Source organism: Sus scrofa, chromosome 9, assembly GCF_054392235.1.
Source record: "Sus scrofa isolate SSC_HxYL_T2T_F1_AM1 chromosome 9, Sscrofa_HxYL_maternal_Yorkshire_Landrace_v2.0, whole genome shotgun sequence".
In the NCBI taxonomy this organism is placed as follows: domain Eukaryota; kingdom Metazoa; phylum Chordata; class Mammalia; order Artiodactyla; family Suidae; genus Sus; species Sus scrofa.
Window position 1 is genome coordinate 68,484,165 of NC_139391.1, and position 24,151 is coordinate 68,508,315.

At 36.3% G+C, this 24,151-nt stretch overlaps 1 protein-coding gene across 3 annotated transcripts in view; it reads left to right on the forward strand.

The window, feature by feature from the left end:
- Positions 1-780: 780 nt before the first annotated feature.
- Positions 781-24,151, forward strand: part of FMO2 (flavin containing dimethylaniline monoxygenase 2) — a 43,894-nt gene continuing 20,523 nt past the window's right edge. For all 3 annotated transcript variants that reach the window (XM_021063189.2, XM_003130104.5, XM_013989532.3), the window contains exons 1-4: positions 781-837; positions 1,171-1,341; positions 20,535-20,723; positions 22,080-22,242. In XM_021063189.2, coding sequence (XP_020918848.2) covers positions 1,210-1,341; positions 20,535-20,723; positions 22,080-22,242 — 484 coding nt within the window. In that variant the 5' untranslated portion in view covers positions 781-837; positions 1,171-1,209. The remainder of the gene's footprint in view (positions 838-1,170; positions 1,342-20,534; positions 20,724-22,079; positions 22,243-24,151) is intronic.

A 24,151-nucleotide genomic window follows, 5' to 3' on the forward strand; every position in this document is an offset into this window, starting at 1 on the left:
CAGGCCAGAACAGGCATGTAAATTCTATGAGATCATTCATCCAGTCATGGTGATACACCAGAAATAGTTCCCAAGAATTAGAAATTAGTGTTTGTTAGATGAAAAGTTAATCCATCAACAAATGGAATTCATGCAGCCACTTAAAAAAAAAAAAAAAGAAAGAAAGAAAAAGAAAAAATTCTATGGGAGTTCCCTGGTAACTCAATGAATTAAGGATCCCACATTGTCACCACCACTGTGGCTAGGGTCACTGCTGTGGCAAGGGTTTGATCCCTGGCCTGAGAACTTCTCCATGCTGCAGGTGCAGGAAAAAAAAAAAAAAAAAAAAAAAACTGCTATAGACATAAAGCTATTGCAGAAATTGTAAAGTGAAAAATCAAGTTGGAAATTATACTTTCTAGTTTTGTTTGTATGTCTGTATACACATATAAAGAAAGATACACAAAAATGTCATCCGTAGTTATAGTGATGTCTGTATGGTGGGATAAAGGATAATTTTAATTTCTTTTTATCTGTCCATAGTTGCTAACTTGTTAATGAACATTGGTTACATCCATTATAGAAAGGACGTATGATATATGTGTATGTGTACAATATTTTTAACTGTAAAGACATTCTATGATTACCCTGGACCTCAGAACACAAGGCCCTTAATTAATTTCAGGACTCTTAACAAAGACCTTGGAATTTCAGCTGACAGAATGCCAGAGGAAGAATGAGAGCTCCTCCCATTTCTCACAGCCTCCTCCAAGTATTAAACTGCTTCCAACTGCCTCCCAGCACACAACCAACACACGAAACTACTGTCAGAGAAGGCACTAAAGGGCAAAAACTGAGGTAAGGATGCTAGGTGGGGAAAGCAGGTGAAAAGAAAAAGCTCAGCACTCTGAAGAATGTAACTGAAGATTTGGCTCAAATCCCTACTACTATGTTATTGAATGTGTTGGCTTTGTTAAGTGGTTGCTTTTAAATGTTAAGTCAAGGCATAGTAAACAAGGTTTGCAGCAAGGTTCATGACACAACTTAGCTTCTTTCAAGGGAAAGAGGAAACTGGGATTTGACTGGTAAGGCATTTTATTCAATCAGTGCTGCTTATTAAATTACTACTGCTACCACATTTAAAGCCAATTTCTGTCCACACTTTAAGGATTCTCTTACCTTTTGCCTCAGTGAAGCAGCATTAATTGATCAACTCCTTGACAAGATACCATGGCAAAGAAGGTGGCAGTGATTGGAGCTGGAGTCAGTGGCCTGATCTCTCTGAAGTGCTGCGTGGATGAGGGACTTGAACCCACCTGCTTTGAGCAGACTGAAGATATTGGAGGGCTGTGGCGCTTCAAAGTGAGTGAGAACTTCTTGTTTCTTTAGCAGGTTGTGCTGCTCTTGTAGGGCGAATCATACTACTGGTGTGCCTTATCGAGGGATTTCCAAAGCAGTTTTGATAAGATTTATCTCACACTGCTATAAAGAAATGCAGAAACAGGCTAGTGTTCCCAGATCATTACCATCCTCACCCAGGTGGCCAACTCAGGCTGTAAAGAACATTTTCTTATAGATCCAGCAATTGCCTTGCAGCCCAAACTTTTTTGTTATTCTCAAAGCAAAACACTGATATTAGAGAGCATTTTACAAAAATAGAAGTGATAGGCATTCTATTTAGGACACCACTTCTAACCACTGAAAACTTGTTTTTTTAGAGAGTGAGCTCTTATTGTTGTTGACTTTTTTTTCTGACAAACCATGTTTGTTTGCTTGGCTTTCTGATGACCTTCAAGTGTAACTCTAGGAACTTTTTAAGTATATTATTAAATATATTTTATTCATCAAATTTATTCTATGGGCCAAATCCAAATATTGATAATGCTAGCCCCTTTGGAATTTGTATAAAAATTAAAAATATAAAAAGATAGACAGCTGTAAAGATTTATAATAATTTCATCCCATAATCCTTTAAGTAAGTAACTAGCTTGCCACCTCCTAGCTTAGAGTAGTGGACAAGTTATTTACATTCCTGTGCCTTAGCATTCTCAGCTGTATAATGAGAATAATTATAGAAAAGAATGATTATCTCATAGTTCTATTTTGAAGGTGAGGGGAAAGAATTCATGTAAAGAACTGAGAGTACAATGAATATTAGCTACAATAACTCTATCTATATTTTATAGAAAATGAAACGGAAACTGAGGGAGGTTAAGAGACTTGGTCATGGTGATACAGGAATTGACTTTTAAACCTGGGTCTCTATGACTCCCAAGCAGCCCAGCCCCTACTTATAACCCTAACTTTCATTCTTGCTCAAAAAGATTAAAACAAAATTTCATCTAAGAACTCTATGATTATGTATCAGGCATATCCAAGTGAGAAGTTAAAACAGGTGGGAACACTCCAGACAGATGTGAAAGATGTGAGTGCATAAAAGCAGACTTTCATATCAGCAGGAACCAACCAAATGGCTCTCCCTACAAGCTGACCATTCGGGAGGTGGCAAGAACATCTAGTATATGTGCTTTCCTAGCACAAACAGAATCTCATGCCAAAAGAAATTTTCTAACTTTAGGTTTCCTAAATGTATATAATTATAAGACACACTTAGAGGGTTTCTTAAAGATACAGATTCTTGAACATCAGCCCAGACTTCCTGAATCAAAATCTTCTGAGAAACAGAAATCTGTTTTTAACAAGAGTCCCATGTGAATTCTATGATGAGATGAGTTTGACAAACATTGCTCAAATTCCAAAAAAAAAAAAAATCTGTTTATTCAACCATTTAAGCACACTCCTAGCTAATGATGGATAAGTTGATCCTTATATGAACAAACAACTTTGCCAAGAGGAAATTGGTAAAACAGCTTTAATCACATTCATTCCTTACAAAGAACTGATCATTAGAATCATAATAGCTTTACCTAAGAAGGCGATGTGACTAAATGGTCATTCCTGTCTTAAACAAAGATGTGTTATTTTGTTCACTCTGGATTCACATAGAGATTTCATTTGGGATCTTCCCCCACCCCCTCACCAGGTAGATTTTTTTCACCTAAGGAAGAAACATGAAATTTCAACTAATTCTGTTTAATGATAAATTTGTCATTACTTTGTTTTATTACCTGATTTTGGATTTAATATTGAAGAGCTAAATGACCCTTATTTTAATTATCATTAACCTGGAAGCAGAAGAGTAAGAATTATTTTGGGATGATCTGTCAAAAGTATGGCTTGGTGGGTTGAAGGGTACAAGATGGCAGTGTAGGAAGATTCTGAACTCACAACAAATCCATAGCTACATATGGATTTCCCTCTGTGAAGTATCTGAAAATAAGCTGAATAGCTCCTCCTCAACAAAATTTAAGGGGGCCACATTTAGATGGGTAGGAGAGATAGAGATGCGATCTTGCCACAAACTCTACCCTTGGCAATGCAATCCACAAGTGGGAGGGGTCTCATGAATAGAGAGATTCTCTCTGAAGAGCAAGGGGTTTATGCCTTGTATCAGGCTCCCCAGCCCTTGAGACCTGCACTGGAGAGATGAGCCTCCAAAATGTCTGGCTTTGAAAACTAAAAGGGTTTGCATCCAAAGGAACTTTAGACCTATAAGGAAAAGAGATTCTGCTCTTAAAGGGCTCGCACATAGACTCACTCATCCTAGGACCCCACACAAAAACAGCAGTTTGGGAAGTGCCTAGAATATTTGTGAAAAAGATTAAATTACTGGTCTTGGAGAACTTTTTTGGACTATCAATGGAGATGGAGGCACTGGTGAGCACCATCTTTATATTCTCCCTACCTTGCTAGCACCAGCACTAGCAGGCACTATTTTTGCACTCTTCCTCTTACTGCTAGCACTGGTTGATGTGCCCTGCCCCTGCACTGCTTTCTTGGTCCTACCAAAGATAGCCAAGCAAGTACCCTGTCCCCAAGCCACTCCCAGCGCCCCACCAAAACTGGTAGGCATGTACAAACAACACAGTGGCTGCCACTAGAGTGCCTGGCTCTGGAGGCCAGTACAGGGATTGTGTTCTGCAATACCCACCCCCACCCCAGTCTAAAAAAAGAAAATCAGAGAGAGAGAGAGTTCTTGGCACCTCAACAACTGGAACCTATTTTTTTTAAATCAGACTACAATCAGGAGGGCTTGAGAGACAACCAAGAGTTGAATGATAAATGGCAAAGTTAAATGATAAGTTTCATCTTTTACACAAGGCCACTGCTTCGATACTAGGAGAGATAGCTGTTTCACCTAATACATAGATACAAACACAGAGAGCCTAGCAAAATGAGGAGATAGAGGAATATGCTCCATATGAAAGAACAATAAAAACCTCAGAAAAAATCTTCATGAAACAGAGATAAATAATTTATATAAAAAGAATTAAAGGTAAAGGTCATAAAGATGCCAACTGAAATCAGGAAAAGAATGAACACAGAAAGAACTTCAGCAAAGGGATAGAAGATGTACAAAATTGCAAAAGAGAAGTCACAGAATTGAAGAATACAATAACTAAACTAAAAAATACACTAGAGAGTTCAGCAGCAGACTAGATGAAGTAAACAAAAAATTAATGATCTGGGGGACAGGGCTGTGGAACTCACCAAAACAGATCAGCAAAAAGAAAAAGAATTTAAAGAGTGAAGATGGCTTAAGGGACCTATGGGACAATATCAAATGGAGTAACATTTGCATTATAGAGGTCCCAGGAGAAGAGAGAGAGAAAGGCACAGAATACTTACTTGAAGAAATAATGGCTGAAAATATCCCTAACCTGAAGAAGGAAACAGTCATCTATCAGAATGGCTATCATCAAAAACAAAAACAAAAAACAAGCCAAAAAAACCCCACAAATAATAAATGTTGGTTGTTTGTGGAGGATGTGGAGAAAACACTTGTATACTTAGAATGAAAATTGATATAGCCACTGTGGAAAACAGTATAGAAGTTTCACAAAAAAACTAGAAATAGAATTACCATATGACCCAGCAATTCCATTCCTGGGTATTTATCTGAAAAACAAAGCAAAAATAAAAACACTAATTCAAAAAGACACATGCACCCCAATGTTCATAGCAGTGCTATTTACAATTGCGAAGATATGGAAGCAATCTAAGTATCCACCAACAGATGAATGGATAAATAATATGTGTGTGTGTGTGTGTGTGTGTGTGTGTGTGAGAGAGAGAGAGAGGAAGAGGCACAACAGAATATTATTCAGCCATAAAAAGAATAAAATCTTGTCATTTGCAGAGATATGGATGGACTCAGAAGGTATTAGGCTAAGAGAAATGTCAGACAGAGAAAAACACTGCATGCCATCACTTACATGCAGAAACTAAAAAATAAAACAAAATAGTGAATATAACAAACAAATAAGTTTACAGATATAGAGAACTAGTAGTTACCACTGGGGTGGCATAAGGGGAAGAAAGGGTAGGGATTGAGGCGTTCCCATCAAGGCTCAGTGGTTAACAAACCCAACTAGCATCCATGAGGACATAGGTTCAATCCCTGGCCTTGCTCAGTGCATTAAGGATCCAGTGTTGCCATGAGCTGTGGTGTAGTTTGCAGACACAACTCAGATCCCACATTGCTGTGGCTCTGGCATAGGCCAGTGGCTACAGCTCCAATTGGACCCCTAACAGCTCCAAGTGGACCCATAGCTTGGGAACATCCACATGCCATGGGTGTGGCCCTAAAAAGACAAAATAAATAAATAAATAGGGTAGGGAATTAAGAGGTACAAATTATTAACTGCAAGCTTACATTGTACAATATAAGGAATGTAGCAAATATAATTATAATGGAGTATAATCTTTAAAAATTGTGGGAATCGCTATGGTATACACCTGAAACTTACATAATATTATATATCAAATGTCTCAATTTCAGAAAAAAATTTTAAAGAAAAGTGGTAAAACTCTCTGCAATAATTAGTTAAAGGATACACAAAATAAAAATATATAAAATGTGACATTGAAACATAAAATGTGGAGGAAGGGGTAAGATGTAGAATTTTAGAATGTGTTCAAATTTAACTTGCTGTCAACTTATAACAGATCATTATATATGCAGGCTGTTATATGTGAACCTCACAATAACCATTATGCAAATCCTATAGTAGATACAGAAAAGATCATGAGAAAGGAACCTGAGCATAACATTATAGAAAGTCATCAAACAAAGGGAAAAAGAGAAGAAGAAAGGAACAGAGATGAACTAAAACATCCAGAAAACAATTTTAAAATGGCAATAAATATATTCCTATCAGTAATTACTGTAACTATAAATAAATTGGCCAATTTAGAGACATGAAGTAACTGAATGGATAAAACAGTAAGACCCATCTATATGCTGCCTACAAGAGAATCACTTTAAATGCAAGAATGCACACAGACTAAAAGTAAAACGATGGAAAAATAAATTTCATGCAAATGGAAACTAAAAATCTGGGGTACCTATACCTATATCAGAAAAAATAAAATTTAAAACAAAGACTATAATAAAAGACAAAGAAGGGCATTACATAATGATAAAGAGTCAATCCAGCAAAAACAAACAAAAAAAACAATTATATAACATTCGTAAATATCTATGCACCCAACATAGGGGCACCTAAATATATAAAGCAAATATTAACAGATCTAAGGAAAAAAATTTACAACAGCACAGTAATACTAGGGAGTTTAATACCCCACTTATATAAATAGATAGATCATCCAGACAGAAAAAGCAGTAAGAAAATATTGGCCTTAAATAATACATTAAATCAGAGACTTAAAAGATATATATGAAACATTCCATCCAAAAGCAGCAGAATACCCATTTTTCTCAAGATCATATGGGATATTTTCCAAGATAGATCATATGTCAGGCCACAAAACAATTTTCAATAAATTTAAGATGACTGAAATTATAGCAAACATCTTTTCTGATCATAATGACATAAAACTAGAAATGAACTATAAGAAGAAAATGAAAAATCATGAATATGTGGAAATCAAACATGCTACTGATAATCAGTGGGTCAATGAAGAAATTAAAGGAGAAATCAGAAAATACCTTGAGGAAAATGAAAACAAAAATATAACATACCAAAACCGATGGGATGCAGCAAAAGCAGTACTAAGATGGAAATACAGACCTACCTCAAGAAACAAGAAAAACCTCAAATAAACAATCTAGCTTTACACCAAAAGGAACAACAACAAAAAAAAGAGCAAATGAAACCCAAAGTTAGTAGAAAAAAGGAAATAATAAAGATCAGAGTGGAAATAAATGAGAGACTGAAAAGACAATAGGAAAAATAAACAAAAGAGCTGATTCTTTGAAAAATAAAATTGACAAACATTTAGCTAAAATTCACTAAGAAAAAAAAAGAGGGCTCAAATGTGTAAAGTTAAAAATAAAGAGACGTTACAACTGATATCAAAGAAGTATAAAGGATTATTAAAAACTGCTGTGAATAAATTATATGCCAACAAATTGGACAAACTAGTAAATATGAATAAATTCCTAGAAACATATTCTTCCAAGAGTGAATCATAAAGAAACAAAAAATCTGAACAGACTGGTTAGTAGTAAGGAAATTGAATCAGTATTTAAAAAGAAAAACTGTGAACAAAACAAAAGTTCAGGACCAAATGGCTTCACAGGTAAACTCTATAAAGCATTCCAAAAATATTTAATACCTATTCTTTTCAAATTCTACCAAAGAAAAATGTAAGAGAAGGGAATACCTCCAAACTCATTTTGGTATCAGGGTAGTGCTGACCTCAGCCAAAACCAGATACCAAAACCAGACAAGAACTCCACAAAAAAAAAAAAAAAAAGAAAGAAAAGAAAAGAAAATTATGGACTTATATCCCAAATAAACATAGATGCAAAAATCCTCAAATAAATTATTAGCACAATGATTCAACAATATATTAAAAAGATCATAAACTATGGTTAAGTGGGATTTATCCTAGGAATCTAAAGATAGTTAAACATATGCAAATCAATCAGTTAACAAAATGAAGAATAAAAATGATATGATCATTTCAATAGATACAGAAAAAATTTGATCAAGATTCTATATCCATTTATCATAAAAACTCTCAACAAAGTGGGATTAGATGGAACATAATAAAGGCTGTATGACAAGCCCAGAGCTAATGTCATATTCAATGGCAAAAAGCTGAAATCTTTTCCTTTAAAATCAATACAAGGATGCCCACTATTGCCACTTTTATTCAACATTGTACCGTTCTAACTAGATCAATTAGTTAGGAAAAAGAAAAAAAAAAAAGGCATCCAAATTGGAAAAGAAGTAAAATTGTAACTATTTGTAGATTACAGGATTTTATATAGAATAGAGTATATATGTTTGTGTATGTATATATCACACCTAAAAGACTCCACCAAAAAAATGTTAGAACTAATAAACAAATTCAGTAAAGTTCTGAGTAATTATTATACAGAAATCTGTATGTTTTTATATGCAAAGAATGAATTATTAGAAAGAAATTAAGAAAAAATCCAATTTATAATAACATCGCCAAGAATAAAATACCTAAGATCACATTTAACCAAGAAATTGAAACACCTGTACATTAAAAACTGTAAGACACTCATGAAAAACATTGAAGATGACACAAATAAATGGAAAGATATCCCATGCTCACATATTGGAAAAATTAATATTAAAATGTTCATATTACTCAAAGCAATCTAAGGATTTTGTGCAATCCCTATCAAAATTCCAGTGGTATTTTTCAAAGAAAAAGAACAAACAATCCCAAAATTTGTTTAGAACCACAAAATATTCCAAATAGCCAAAGCAATTTTGAGAAAGAAAAGCAAAACTAGAGGCATCATACTCCCTGGTTTCAAACTACTACAGGATAGCATGGCATTGGCATAAACACAGGCACATAAATTAACTGAACAGAACAAAGAGCTCAGAAATAAACCCACACACAAATGGTCAATTTATGATGAAGGAGTCAAGAATATGCAATGAGAAAAGAATAGTTTCTTCAATAAGTGGTGTTGGAAAACTGGATATCCACTGCAAAAGACTGAAATTGGATCACTATCTTACACCATACACAAAAATTAACTCAGAATGGATCAAAGACTTGAACATAACACCAGAAACTATAAAACTCCTAAAAGAAAACAGAGGCAGTAAGCTCCTTTACATCAGTCTTGATGATTTTTTTGGTTCTGATTCAAAAACAATTTTAACAAAAAATTGAATCAAAATAAAAAGCTTCTGCACAGTGAAGGAAACCATCAACAAAATAAAAAGGCAACCCACTGAATGGGAGAAGATATTTGAAAATCATATATCTGGTAAGGGTTTAATATCCAAAATATATAAACACTCATACAACTCAATAAAAAAAATAGACAAAAAAATCAAAATTTTTTAAATGGGCAGAGAATCTGAATAGATACTTTTGCAAAGAAAACATCCACATGACCAACAGGCACATAAAAATATGTTCAATGTGACTAATCATTAGGGAAATGCAAATCAAAAACACAATGAAATTTCACCTCCCATGGTTCAGAATGGCTCTTATCAAAAGGACAAGAAATAACGAGGGTTGGCAAGAACGTGAAGGAAAGGAAATTCTTGTGCACTGCTGGTGGATTGTAAAATGGCACAGTCACTATGGAAAACAGTATGGAGGTTCCCCAAAATATTAAAATAAAACATCTAAATGATCCAAGAATTCCACTTCTGGGTATTTATCTGAAGAAAACAAAAGTACTAGCTGGAAAAGATATATGCACCCTATCTTCATTGCAGCATTATTTACAATGGCCAAGATAGGGAAACAATGTAAGTTTCCATCAAGGGATGAATGGATAAAGAAGATGTGGTATATGTTGGAATACTGAGTTTTATTTTAAAAAGAATGAAATCTTGCCATTTGCAGTAATGTGGATGGACCTAGCGGGTATTGCGCTAAGTAAAAATAAGTCAGAGAAAGACAAATACCACAATCATTTCACTTACATGTGGAATCTAAAAAGGCAAACAATGAAAGATAATATAAAAAAGGAAATACGTATGTCTGTATAACTGGGTCACTTTGCTGTACATCAGAAATCAACAGAATATTGTAAATCAACCAAAATAAAAATTTTTGAAAAAATAAAAATGAAGAAAAACTAAAAAAAGAGGCAAAAATTTCCAGTTATAAATGTCATAAGGATATAACAAAGAGCATAATAACTATAAACAATAATATTGTATTGCAAATTTAAAAGTTACTAAGAAAGTAAATCTTAAAAGTTCTTATCTCAAGGAAAAACTTTATAACTTTGTGTTGTGACAGATGGGACATAGACACTGGTGATCATTTCACAATGCATACAAATGATAACAAATGTTAAATATTATATTATATATCTGAAACTAATATAATGTTTTATGTCAATTATACTTCAAATTTTACATGAATTTGATGAATTCCAAGAAGATTGTTTTGGCCCCCAAATATTTCTCCTGCTATTATATTCCTAGTGTCTAAAATTTCATATGAGATACATCCTATGGGCTAGAAAAGTTAGATTAAAACTTGAATTAAGGCTTATGTAGATATAAATGGTTTAAGTATACAACTCCCTAGAACTTGTAAAAATATCACATTGCAAACCTCTCCTAAAACTATATCCAATAGAGAAATGTAAGCAGTTTCTCTACCTAAAGATGACAAAGAAGTCCTCACTGCAAAATTTCACAGGCTGCCAATAGGATCATGCAAAGGTCTTGATTTGCAGGTGATTGTATTGCCAAAGGGAGGAAGTGCTAAAAAAGACACTGAGAGCCTCCATACCCACTTTGAGGGAAACTTCACCTCTTCAGAACTCTAATCTAGAATCAATTTGAAAATAGGTTATTCTTTAATTTCTACATTTACACACAATTTTTAAAGATTATTTAACACAGTTAGTGATGGCACAATAAAGCAGAATTTAAGAATTCCTGTCCCATGCCCATCTCAGATGGTGCTGAATTCTTCCCAAAGGTTCTCTAGCACCTCCTAGTGGCAGCTTTGGAACATGGTGAGGGTAGGTAATTAACATTTTTTGTATTTTGTGGCAATGGGAAGTACTTGCCACACATCATCTCATTTTTCTTCACGTACTCCTAGGAAGTAGGTGTTATGATCATCCCCACTTACACATGAAGAGGAAACTAAGACTTGGGATAAAGAGCTTGCCCAGGGGAACATATGTAGTGGAAAAAGAACAAAAATTAAGGTCTGTTAAGACGCCTGAGACCTCACACTTAATAGCTTCACTGAGGTATTGAGAGAGGAGAGCATGATCTTCCTTCAGCCACTAACTTGCTCTGCCTCCTTTGTTGTTTCTAATACATGTGCTCATGTGGAAGTTACCAATATACGTTGTTGTTTTTTTTCTTTCTTTCACATTTGGACATAAATGTCTTTTCCCAGCTCCATATTCTCAATTATTTTAATTAATCTTCATGTAATAGTTCCTAAACATCTCTTCACCTTTGTTTCCTTCCTCTAGACTCAACCTTAAATATCACTTTCTCTCATAAAATGTGACTCCCCCAAGACTCAATATTTCAAACCATCTTCATAACATATATATTTTTCAGAACCAAAGAGGTGCTTGGCACTGCTTTAGATAATGAAGAAGTAATTATCTTCATAATCACTGCCCTCAAAAAATTTATACTCAATGGGTCTGGCAATTGCCTACTACAGCTTATGGTTCACTTGATTTGGACACCTCTGTTAAAACAGTTTAATGCTGCACTAGCTTTTTCAGTATTTGAAAAAAAAATCTATTAGGTAATTATCTTCATATGAATTCTCATTTTGTATTCACAATACTCCCTAACTTAGTTATTATTAATTCCAACTAAAGATGAGAACACCAAAGATAAATGGCTTACCCATAGTGACCCATGGTAGATGATAGGTTTAGAGCCAGCCACAATATTGAGATTAGAGCCAGCCACAATATTGAGATTAAACTTACATAGGTTCACTGTCATATTTCAAATCACATAACTCTAATCATTTATACAGAACTTGGGATCAATTAAAACCCCTGTACATTTTTCATTTGAACAAATTATGATTCAGTTCCTAATTATAGGAACTCACATTTGTGCATATTAAACACTATTTAGTTGATTTTATCCTTAGCCATGTTTATTTGAAGTTTCAATCCTCTGTCAAATTTGCTATGTGAGACAATGAAATTAGAACTTCTCCTCATAGCCTATATAAAAGTAAAATCAAAATGGACTAGAGACCTAACTGTAAAACCTAAAACCATAAAACTCTTAGAACATAAGCAGAATACTTTTTGACATAAATCATAGCAATATTTTTTCAATCTGTTTCCTAAAGCAAAAGAAATAAAAGCAAAAATAAACAAATAGGATCTAATTGAATTTAAAGGCTTTAGCACAGAAAAGGAAAATTCTTGACAAAACAAAAAGACAACCTAGGAGTTCCCGTGGCTTAGTAGAAACGAACCTGATTAGTAACCCTGAGGACACAGGTTCGAACCCTGGCCTTGCTCAATGGGCTAAGGATCTGGCGTTGTCATGAGCTGTGGTGTAGGTTGCAGACATGGCTTAGATCTGGCATTGCTGTGGCTGTGGTGTAGGCCAGCAGCTATAACTCCGATTCAGCCCCTAGCCTGGGAACCTCCATATGCCTTGGGTGCAGCCCTAAAAAGACAAAAGACAAAAAAAAAAAAAAGTAATATAGTGCAGTCACAATGGAAACAGTATGGAGGTCCTTCAAAAAACTAAAAATAGAACTACCATATGAATCAGCAATTCCACTCCTAGGTATATATCCAACATAGCAAAAACAATGATTAGAAAAGATATATACACTCACATGTTCATAACAGCATTATTTACAATAACCAAATGTGGAAGCAACCTAAGTGTCCATCAGCAGATTAATTCATAAAAAAGAGGTTGTTTATGTATACAATGGAATATTCAGCTATAAAAAAAAGAATGAAATTCTGCCATTTACAACACATGGACGGACTTGAAGGGTATTAGGCCAAGTGCAATAAGTCAGAGAGAGAAATACTATGTGATATCACTTATATGTGAAACCTAAAAAAAATAAACCAATGAACATAACAAAAGCAAAACAGACTCATAGATATAGAGAACAAATAGGCAGTTACTAGTGGGGAAAGCAGAGGGGGGAGGGGCAATATAGGGATAAAGGACTAAGATACAAACTGCTATGTATAAAATAAATAAGCCATAAGGATATATTGTACAACACAAGGGATTTAGCCAATATCTTAAAAGTGGAATATAACCTTTAAAAATTGAGAATCGGAGTTCCCGTCGTGGCGCAGTGGTTAACGAATCCGACTAGGAACCATGAGGTCGCGGGTTCGGTCCCTGCCCTTGCTCAGTGGGTTAAGGATCCGGCGTTGCCGTGAGCTGTGGTGTAGGTCGCAGACGCGGCTCGGATCCCGCGTTGCTGTGGCTCTGGCGTAGGCCGGTGGCTACAACTCCGATTCAACCCCTAGCCTGGGAACCTCCATATGCCGCGGGAGCGGCCCAAGAAATAGCAACAACAGCAACAACAAAACAACAGACAAAAAGACAAAAAGACAAAAAAAAAAAAAAAAAAAATTGAGAATCACTCTGTTATACCTGAAAATTATATAATATTGTACATCAGCTATATCACAATAAAAATAACAAGTATATATTACACAACACAGGGATACATTGCTTTATTTTGTAATAACTATAAAGGAGTATAATCTATAAAAATATTGAATCATTATGTTCAATATTGATTCTAAACACTGAATCACTAAAACTAACATAATATTATAAATCAACTGTACTTCAATTTTTTAAGTGTTTATGTGAAGTTTTAATCTTCATTTAAGTTTTATATGTCTCCATGCTTTGGATATACACAAATTTTATCGTCTGTATTTGCCTCCATCAAAGTTATTGATTTAAATGTTGGTAATAGAAAGATTAAATTGTGAAGCAGGCAACTGGGATGTCACCAAATGGAACTTCTGATATGATGTCATCTCCACACTGACCTAAGCATGGACTTCATCTATTTTTTTCTATGCGTCACAGCCTCTCTTCTGTTTTAATTGTTATGTTCTTTTCCACAGCACATTCTGTTCAGTTTAACATTATACAGAACTAGCTAGAACAAACAGCTATTTCCTTCCCTAAGAAGATAACTGCCTTATCCTTACTATACTTTCAGTCAGAAGTTCCCTTAGATAGATTTAGCCAATGAATCTACCACAGCATAATTTAACTTGCTTTTGTACATTGCTGCCCATTTAATAGAACCAAATTGATCATGTTAGATATTTGTAACCCCCCATAAAATACCATGGCCCTTAGGCCTCTTTACCAGCAGTTTAATATATATTTTGGTTAGTTTTCCATAATATTTTTAAAGAAGTAATGTTTGCATGTAAAGAACAGAGTAAAGTTTATAGCATACTCTCAGGAAAGTCGTTTATTTATTCCCATTACTCTACTAAATGCAGTGTAGGGCTTAGTACCATTAAGCCCTATTTACAATAGTAGAAAAATGCTTCCTGTTAATATTCTTTATTCACTCAACAAACATATTAACTAATTTCATACTATGCACCAGGCATATACTAGGTACTAAAAAGACACAAATGCAAGTCCCTGCAGTATAAGGGCTCACTGTTCAGGAGAAAATACTAAAGAAAATCCATTATCAGAGTGTAATTTTATAAGGCAGTGTATAACGCTTATACACTAATTATTATGGAAAGCACAAAATGTCAATCAACAGAGAAGAGGGCAGGCTTTCTAGAGGGTATGATGTTTTTATTTGTCTTGACAGTAAGCAGAGATCAGGAATGTGAATATGCCTCTAGACAGAGCAAACGGCCTGTGCAAATGTATTACAGCTTGTGAAATCTGACACACTTGGAGAATAGAAAGTCCTGTAATATGGCTGGAGAGAAGGATGCAGGCGGGTGATAGCTGACAAGGCTGGAGAGAATAACTGGATCTCATTATAAGGACAATGAGTATACCCTTTACCTGAAGTCAGTGAAGAAAGTGAGCAATATCTGGGTCAGAGGGTTTCATGAGGGGGGTCTGTCAGTGACAAGGCAAGAAATCAGGGAAGTATCAGCCCTATGGAGAGATGGCAGGATGCAGTGACACTCTAATAAAGACGGTGTTTCCCCATGTTCACTGTGCATAAGAATCAGCTCGGGAGAAATTCTAAAATACAGGTGTCTGGGCCCAAACCAGATGTATTAGGATTTTATATTTTTAAAGCTCCCTTGAGTTCTTCTAATGCAACTAGTTCACAGACTGGCATTTGGGAACAACAACTTTGCCTGTTTAACTAGGACAAGGAAGTAAAAAGAGTTTCAATTATACTTCTTTCAAGTGATGGAGCAGATATAAAGTTCACCTGAAAGAGTGAAAAATATGGAATGATAGAGAAATACTATTTTATTGTTTCCAACTGCTCAGAGTAACTAGCCATGAGAACAAACTAAGGTCAATATGATGATGTTTCATAATGAAAAAGAATATACATTTTTGTATTCACATTTCCAATAAGTGAATCCACTTTTGCCTCATAAGCTTCCTCCTTCTAGTAGATTAATATATTAGCCTTATAAACTTTCTTAAGATTGTTTTACAGCCCTTTGATTTTTAGAGTCAAAGATAAACTTCAGTCTAGCCAATAATCAAAAGATTGTAAATTCTAAATCAGTGCTATCTGAACTAACTTGATTTCGCTATAGTTTTCTGATATTCAGAAAAATTTATTTTAGGAAAATGCTTCTCTTAGAATCATTTTATCTTAAATAAATTGCAACAAATTCTATTTGCTAGGAAATTCAGGCTATTTAATCTGTATTTGTGCTTCAATATCATCTTTAGACAGTGCTTGTATTTTAAGTAAATATGAGTTAAACCTAGCTGTTTTGAAAGCTGTCTCTTCAGGTTTTTTTTGTTGTTTTGTTTGTTTTTCATTTGTTTGTTTGTTTTTGCTTTTGAGGGCCTCACTAGCAACATATGGAGGTTACCAGGCTAGGGGTCTAATTGGAGCTACAGCTGCCGGCCTATGCCACAGCCACAGCAGCACCAGATCCAAGCTGTGTCTGTGACCTACACCACAGCTCACAGCAATGCCAGATCCTTAACCCACTGAGCAAGGCCAGGGATCAAACCTGCAACCTCATGATTCCTAGTCTGATTTGTTTCTGCTGAGCCATGACAGGAACTCCATCCTTATCTTATTTTGGAGCAAAGTCTCTCACCTTATTCTGCCTCCAATTTCCATCCCCAAATTCCAAATGGTTTTTTTTTGTTTTTGTTTTTTGTTTTTTTTTTTGTCTTTTGTCTTTTGTTGTTGTTGTTGTTGTTGTTATTGTTGCTATTTCTTGGGCCGCTCCCGCGGCATATGGAGGTTCCCAGGCTAGGGGTTGAATCGGAGCTGTAGCCACCAGCCTACGCCAGAGCCACAGCAACGCGGGATCCGAGCTGCGTCTGCAACCTACACCACAGCTCACGGCAACGCCGGATCGTTAACCCACTGAGCAAGGGCAGGGATCGAACCCCCAACCTCATGGTTCCTAGTCAGATTCATTAACCACTGCGCCACGACGGGAACTCCCCAAATGGTTTTTAATTCAATGTAACAATAAGCTCCATGAAGATAGAAACTGTGTGTCCTGGCTGCATCTTATCCCTAACCTCAGCATCTGGACCGGAGACATAGTTGATATACTTTTGTTTATTAATAAGAACATCTTCCCTTTATAACTTTGGCCAAACTAAATTTTACCCAGATTTGTCTAAACATATAGACATCTACTTCCGCCAACATAAGAAGTAGCACACATGGACACAAAGCTTCCTTTTGACAGGTGTATACAACTCAACCCAATGATAAAGATTATTACTTGAGCTCCAGGAAAAGAATCATGATGTCATTATCAATTTTGCAAAATTATACAAGTTAAATCCCTAAAAGGAGTGCCTTGCCTTGGCTCTGAAATTACTCTAGGGGCTCAGACAACAGAACCAGTTCTCATCACTCAAAATCCTCTTAAAACTGAACTTACAGAGGAGCCAACTGCATTTTAAAGCACTTGAAAAACAAAAATGTTGACTCTGAGTGTAAAGTTGATCCTTGTTTAACTGTTTCAAAAGCAACCTAAATGTCTATTGACAGAGGCATGGATTAAAGAAGGTGTGGTACATATATACAATGGAATATTATTCAGCCATAGAAAGAATGAAATAATGCTGCTTTGAGCAACATGGATGGTCCTAGAAATTATCTTAATAACCTCACTTAGACAGTGAGAGACAATCATATGATATCACTTATATGTGGAATCTAAAAAAGAATATAAATGAACTTATTTGAAGAACAGAAACAGACTCACAGACTTTGAAAAACTTATGGTTATCAAAGGGGACAAGTTAGGGGGTGGGAGAGGTAGACTAGGGGTTTGGGATGGAAATGTTCTAAAATTAGGTTGTGATGATAGTTGTACAACTATAAATGTTATAAAATTCATTGAATTATTTTTAAAAAACTAAACCTCAGACTGAAAAAAAACTATGCCTGGTTCATCAAGGCTAATTCCAGTGGTCTGTAATGTTGTTGATACGGACAAACACAGTTGGAATGCTTATTTAGAGTCAGGCATTGTGCCAAGCACTTTGTCTAATCTCATCAAAACCTCATAACAATTGTTTAATGTTGGAACTATTAACGAGCCCCGTTTTACTGGAGAAAATAAGGATTCTAACTTATATAATTGCCCATGGTTATAAAGCCATTAAATGCAATAAGATTCAGATATCAACCCAATCTGACCCAAGAGCCCTTCTGTTTAACTCTACTGTGTACTACTTATAAAATTATCTGTTCCAATTTTTAGAACTTGGTTAGATAAGAAACTCAGACATTCAGTCTTGCCAAGGACATTGCGTTCAATCATACTGAAACATATGGAAGTAGTTTACACTTCAGTTTGACTCCAACATCACCAGCCCTCTATATTACATCTGCAGATCCAAGCAAGTCAAAGGCAAGTTCCAATGATAAAAAATGGTAAAAACAACAAAAAAGTGCTTTTAAGTTTTCATTTGTTTACTGATATTTTAATGTGTAGATATAATGCACTGAGACCCTGAATTGCCAAACAAATACAAACGACTCATAGTGTCTTTAAAGAGAATTTTCTTGCTTTCATTTTGCATACTGCTGCCATTATGGTTGAAAAAATTGGAAGGTGCATTCAGGAAAAAAAAGAAAGAAAATACTGTGGGAAAAATCCAGGAAAGTCCCAAAAAGCAAAACTTGAATTTTCCATGCTGGAAACTATTTACGTAGCATTTATATTGTATTAGTAATCTAGAGATAATTTAAAGAATACAGGAGGATATATGTAGGTTCTGTGCAAATACTACCCCATTTTTTACAATGGACTTGAGCATCTGTGGATGTGGGTATCCCCAAAGGATCCTGGAATCAGCCCCCACAAATATCAAGGAAGGACTGTATTATGCAATTTGAAGCTAGTGTTTGAAAATAAAAATACCTTGATTTCAGAGTTCAGATCATTGTATCCTTGTATATGAGACAGAAACCACTTCTTATTTACGTTCTAACATATACATACACTTAATAACAACACCACACCAAATTAATCACCTGAATGTTGTCATACACTCATCTCATTTTTTACCAAATCACTGAAAACTGTAGCAAAGTTATCATCTGAGCCTTGATTCTGGACTAGGAAAGTTAAACACCTTGCTCATAGAAAAAGGCAACTGATTCCTGACCTAGATATTAGTGAATAAATAGATGAATGAATAAGGAAGAAAGAGTATGAAATGTATGAGGATCTTCACAAACTTGGATTTTTTTTAATTGCTCTTAAATGGTATGATCTGAGAGCAAACACCATTTTAGCTTTGGTAACTCATATTAGTACTGACTTTGAATGCAATGAAGCCCAATATATATAAAGAACTCTGCTGATAAAAGAGGCAAGATCCCATGGTCTCTCTTTTTTAACTCTTTGAAATGAAGTATAGCCTCTTGTAAAAGAAACAAACATCAGAAAACTAAGATGGGATAGTGAGTGCTTTTATCAGTTCCTTTGGTGTCAGAGCAGGTGCTTTGGTGCCTTTCTCCTACTGTGGTGAGCGGTGAGCTATAACTGACAGTTTTCCTAAGGCTTAATAGCTTCCTCAGTAACAATAGACAATACCAATACTATTGAGCACTTAATACATCCCTAGTTGACAAATAACAGGACTAAAGCTCAGGGGAACTAACTGGTCCAGACTCACACAGTCTGAAAGAGATTAATTCAAACTGTCTACCTCCAAAAACCAGGCTCCTTCTGCTAGTCCAGGCTGCCTCTTTCAGTGTTGCAAAAATCTAAGGAGATTTAATCTCAAGATTTGGCAGAAAAGTAATAATTTTCTGTGAATAATGATGAGAAAGCAATATACATAACTGATTCAGTGCAGTTGTAGGATTAGAGTTGAATATTTATTTACTGGTCTGTGGAAGAGACTGCAATGCCGCTTATGTAAGACTTGGTTATTTATTGTAATTAATTTATGAATTCCTACAACCTTTCCATTTCTTTACACTGCACCCTAGTGCTGAGTCATAACAGCAACTACTGTTTGCCTAGATAAAGCCTTACTCTCTGCATATGCAGAAGCATCTATTGAGGAGTTCCTGGATAGAGCTATTTAAATTTTCTTACAAAAGCCTCTTTGATAACATGCTGATTTCACAGACACTAAATCACCATACTTGGGTCTTAAACAATTTAATGCAAAGGACCTTATCATAATGCACAACATTTTTGTAGAGGAAATAATAAACCCAACCTTAGCATGTGCAGCCTCCTGATTTACTAAAGAATACTTGCCAACATTCAGAATCAAGTTTAAGATTTGATTGGCATTAATATTTCTTAACTTTATCACTTAAGGAAGGTTGATTTGCATAAGGCATAAAATAAAGGTGGAGACAGGAGGATACAAATTAAGATGTGAAAATTCTCAGCCCCCGAAAGTACTCATTTTAATTGAAATTCTTCTTTATTTTCTCTGATCAGTGTCCCAGGGTTGATTGGTACCTAGAGAGGTAGAAGATGGGTACAGCCTCCCCAGGGGGAGTTTTAGAAGGAGGCTGGTTGTCACAATGATGGACATTAAATAGGTAGAGACCCAGAATGCCAAATATTCTGCAAAGTGCCAGAAGAAGGAGCGTCCCCATTCTTGATCCCAATGAGCAGCACTAGAGGGCCCCACCTAGGCACTGCTGCACAAGGTGATGGAGCATATTTGTGTCACCTCATCAGCCAGACATTTCAGTCACACTACAGCAATGACAGAGGGTCACACAGAGGTTAGATTTGGAAGAACGGTAGGAAAGCAAGTGATTTTTTAAATATGTGATTATCACCCTTCTATTTGATTCTTTAGGAAAATGTTGAAGATGGCCGAGCAAGTATTTATCAATCTGTCATCACCAACACCAGCAAAGAAATGTCCTGTTTCAGTGACTTTCCAATGCCTGAAGATTTTCCAAACTTCCTGCACAATTCTAAGCTCCTGGAATACTTCAGGATTTTTGCCCAAAAGTTTGATCTTCTAAAATATATTCAGTTCCAGGTATTTTATTTTGGGGGGGGGAACGGTTTTCTCTGCATTGGTTTAGCTCACATTTAAGTGGAGAACTTACTCTGATAATGAAAGAAATTGTAAACCAAAGTATTCTAATCCAATTCTTTTCTGAAAAATAACAGCATAATAGAAAACCCCCAAAGTAGTGTCGTTACCCCAGATATTATAGATTATATACATTAACAGAAGAATAATAGCAGTTAAAACTAATGGTTTGACTGATGATATTGATGGTGAAACTGCATTTAAACTAATATCTATAACCACTGGCGACTCCTAGCCTCATTTTCTTTGAAGGGACATATGACATCATCTTCCAATTGCCTGAGGAGACATAAACCAGCTCAGGTCAGTCGTATTTCTAATAACCTCCTAAGTAATACTGAAGGTGTTGGTCCTTGAACCACATTTTAAATAGCAAGACTCCACAGTACCTTAGCAAATAAACCACCCTGAATTTCAAATCTGAAATCTTTACTCTCAGCCAAAAATACCCAGACATTTTACAGCCTTTTCAGAAGCTTCATACTGATATTCCACATACATTTTTCAATTGGAACAGCTTCAAAAATTGCCAACCCAGCATTCTGAAAAGTATCTAAAAATTTGAAAAGCATGTATAGGGAATCAAATATTTGCCAAGAGGAGAAAGAAGTACGCCATTCCTCTAAAGGTGACAAAAGCTTTGCTTTCTTTGACATTGCTTCTTAAATATAGCAGGCACACACAACCTTTATGTACACTTTTAAAAATGCACAAACCTCCAGACAGCAAACATTAAAAAAAATCAAACCGATAAATTATTTAATCCAAATGAGATCATAAAGTGAATTGCTAGCATGATGTACTCTGTTTTAAAAATAACAAATACAAACAACTTACCGTTGGTGGAGTGCCATCTCTGTGCCAGGCACTAGGTGAAGTGCTTCCCAGGTAACATTTTCTCTAATACAGAGTCCGCATAGAGGTGGGTGGTCTTGATAAAATGTTCTTGATAAACAGTGACTGTGTAACCACTTGAATGATGAACATGTCTTTCTTATCTTGCCCAGAGTTTTTTCTTGCTTTTCTGGGTCTCTCTCAAGTACTTATTCAGTCTTTGACACGCAGGTTCCCACTGCCAGTCAGACCTCGCACAAAGCATCACATCCTTGGTAGCACCTGCCAAAGAAGGAGCAGGGTGCACTTAACAATCTTTGCCTTAAGTGGCCTGAAGTGGATTCAAATGGAACCTGAATGGAGTCAGAATTTACACTTTACCCATCCTTAATCCCAGGGCAGTGGACCGGGCCCCTGTTATGCCAGAGTCATTCTCAATGATACCTTCTCTATGTTTGGTTCAAGACAACTGTCCTCAGCGTGAAAAAACGCCCAGATTTCTCATCCTCTGGCCAGTGGACAGTTGTTACTGAGAGCAATGGCAAGGAGCAAAGTGCTGTCTTTGATGCAGTCATGGTTTGCAGCGGCCATCACATCCTCCCTCACATCCCACTGGAGTCATTTCCAGGTGAGACCTGCGGGGAACCCCAGCATTGGGAAGTAGGTGTCCAGGTACTTTATTCTCGGGTTGGATTGATGGGCAGAATTAGCTAGGCATAATATTAAGATCAGCATACAGCAATAAAGATCAAAGATTCCAAACACCATCTTTGCTTCTTTCAACCTCTTATATCTTCATTCTCAGGGATTTTAGCCAACCTCTTCCAAAGTTACTAAATCTTATTCAGAATTTTGCAAATTCTCACCCAAATTAGTTCTCTGTTGGAGAGGCCCTTTCAGCCACGTGCTTACCTTGGCTTCACCTGTGACTTTGTTACATTTTTGCAGACATTTTACAGCGCCATGCCCACAGCCAGAATTACAGAGGAAACTCCTAGAAATAAGTGCTCCTACAGGACAGTGATGGCTACAGGGAGCACAAGGGAAGATGGTACCTCCCAAGCCCTTCCCTCGAAGGAGAGCATACTTCCTTCCCAAGGCCTTCAGGAAAACATCTAATGCTGTGGTTCAGGCCAGCCCTCACATTATTCAAACCACCTGAGGAGCTTTTAAAGTTTTAAAGACCTTCAAATATTTGATTGCTCTAGGGTAGGCCTAGGTCAATTAAGGGTTGCTCAAGTGATTTAAATATGCAGCCAGTATTGAGGTTTACCGGTCAAAAGCAATGAAATTCAAACAGAATCACTTGGAACAGATTTAAGCCCACAATTTGCTAGGCTTTCACCCCTAGGTCTGGTGTGAGGTCTGGTGTGAGGCTAAGAATTTGCATTTCTGTCAAGTTCCCAGGTGATGTTATTAACACTGACCAAGGGACCATACTTTCAGACTAATGATCTCAAGACTCCTTCAAGCAACCCGCCATCAAAGACAAATACTTTAATAAAGTCATGTTTTTCTGAGATGATTTTCAAAAACACTTGTCCAGACATCCACTGGGATCCAGAGTTAGGAGTCGGGAGGGATTTGCATCAGGCCTGCTGGGGCCCAGGCTAATTAACGCCCCTTCATTCCCACCTACTGCCCCCCTGCATCAGAACTCCATTGGGCACAGCCTCCTACCTGGCCTTCCAGTCTCCATGTGCCCACCACAAGTGTTCACTTTGTGGTTAAAGTGACCTGTCTACTATGAACATCTTATCAGATCTTTTCCCAGCTGAAAACACTTCATGGGCTTCCTGCTGCCCCAAAGACAACCTGGTACCAAGACCTTCCAGGACATACCCTTTAAGAGCCTCCAGTTCTTCTGTGCTTCCCCTGTGAGCCCCTTTTCTGCCCTGCTTGGGCCTCTGTGTCCAGCTCACCTGGTGGACTTCTGTGCCTCTGGGAGCCCCAACTCATAGGCCCCTTCATCCCTGCCTTCTCCCAGCATCTACTTACAGCTAGTGTTACCCTCAAGTAAGACCCTGAGTGGGGAGCCTGTCTGCCTCTGGGTGCGGGGCTGCAGTTTAATCGCACATACAGACTGGACTCTTAATCCAAGGACTGGGAATCCCTCGCTAGGAGTTGGGGAAAGTGGCTGTGAATGCATTTTGTAAACTGTAAGAGTGTCACAATATTAGGTATTGTCTCCATTGCTCAAAAAATAAAATCCAAAGGAAAGAAAAAAAGAGACTTGTTCAGTAAGTTGCTGACTTATTGCAATGTGAAAACCAACTCTCACCTAATGTCCCTTGTTTTTAGTTTATTTTAGTTTTTGTTTGCTTTTGCAAAATAAGAGTATTCTAATTATTACCCAAATACACTAACAGCACTTCATAATATGTTTAAGAAACATATAAAATAATATATGCTATGTGATGTTGAAGTATCATTATACAATCCAAAATAGGGTAATTGGTAGTTGGAAACCAGCACTTGACTTTGCTCTATTCATCAAAACCATTTATTTGTTCTCTAATAAATATATAAGCTACAGT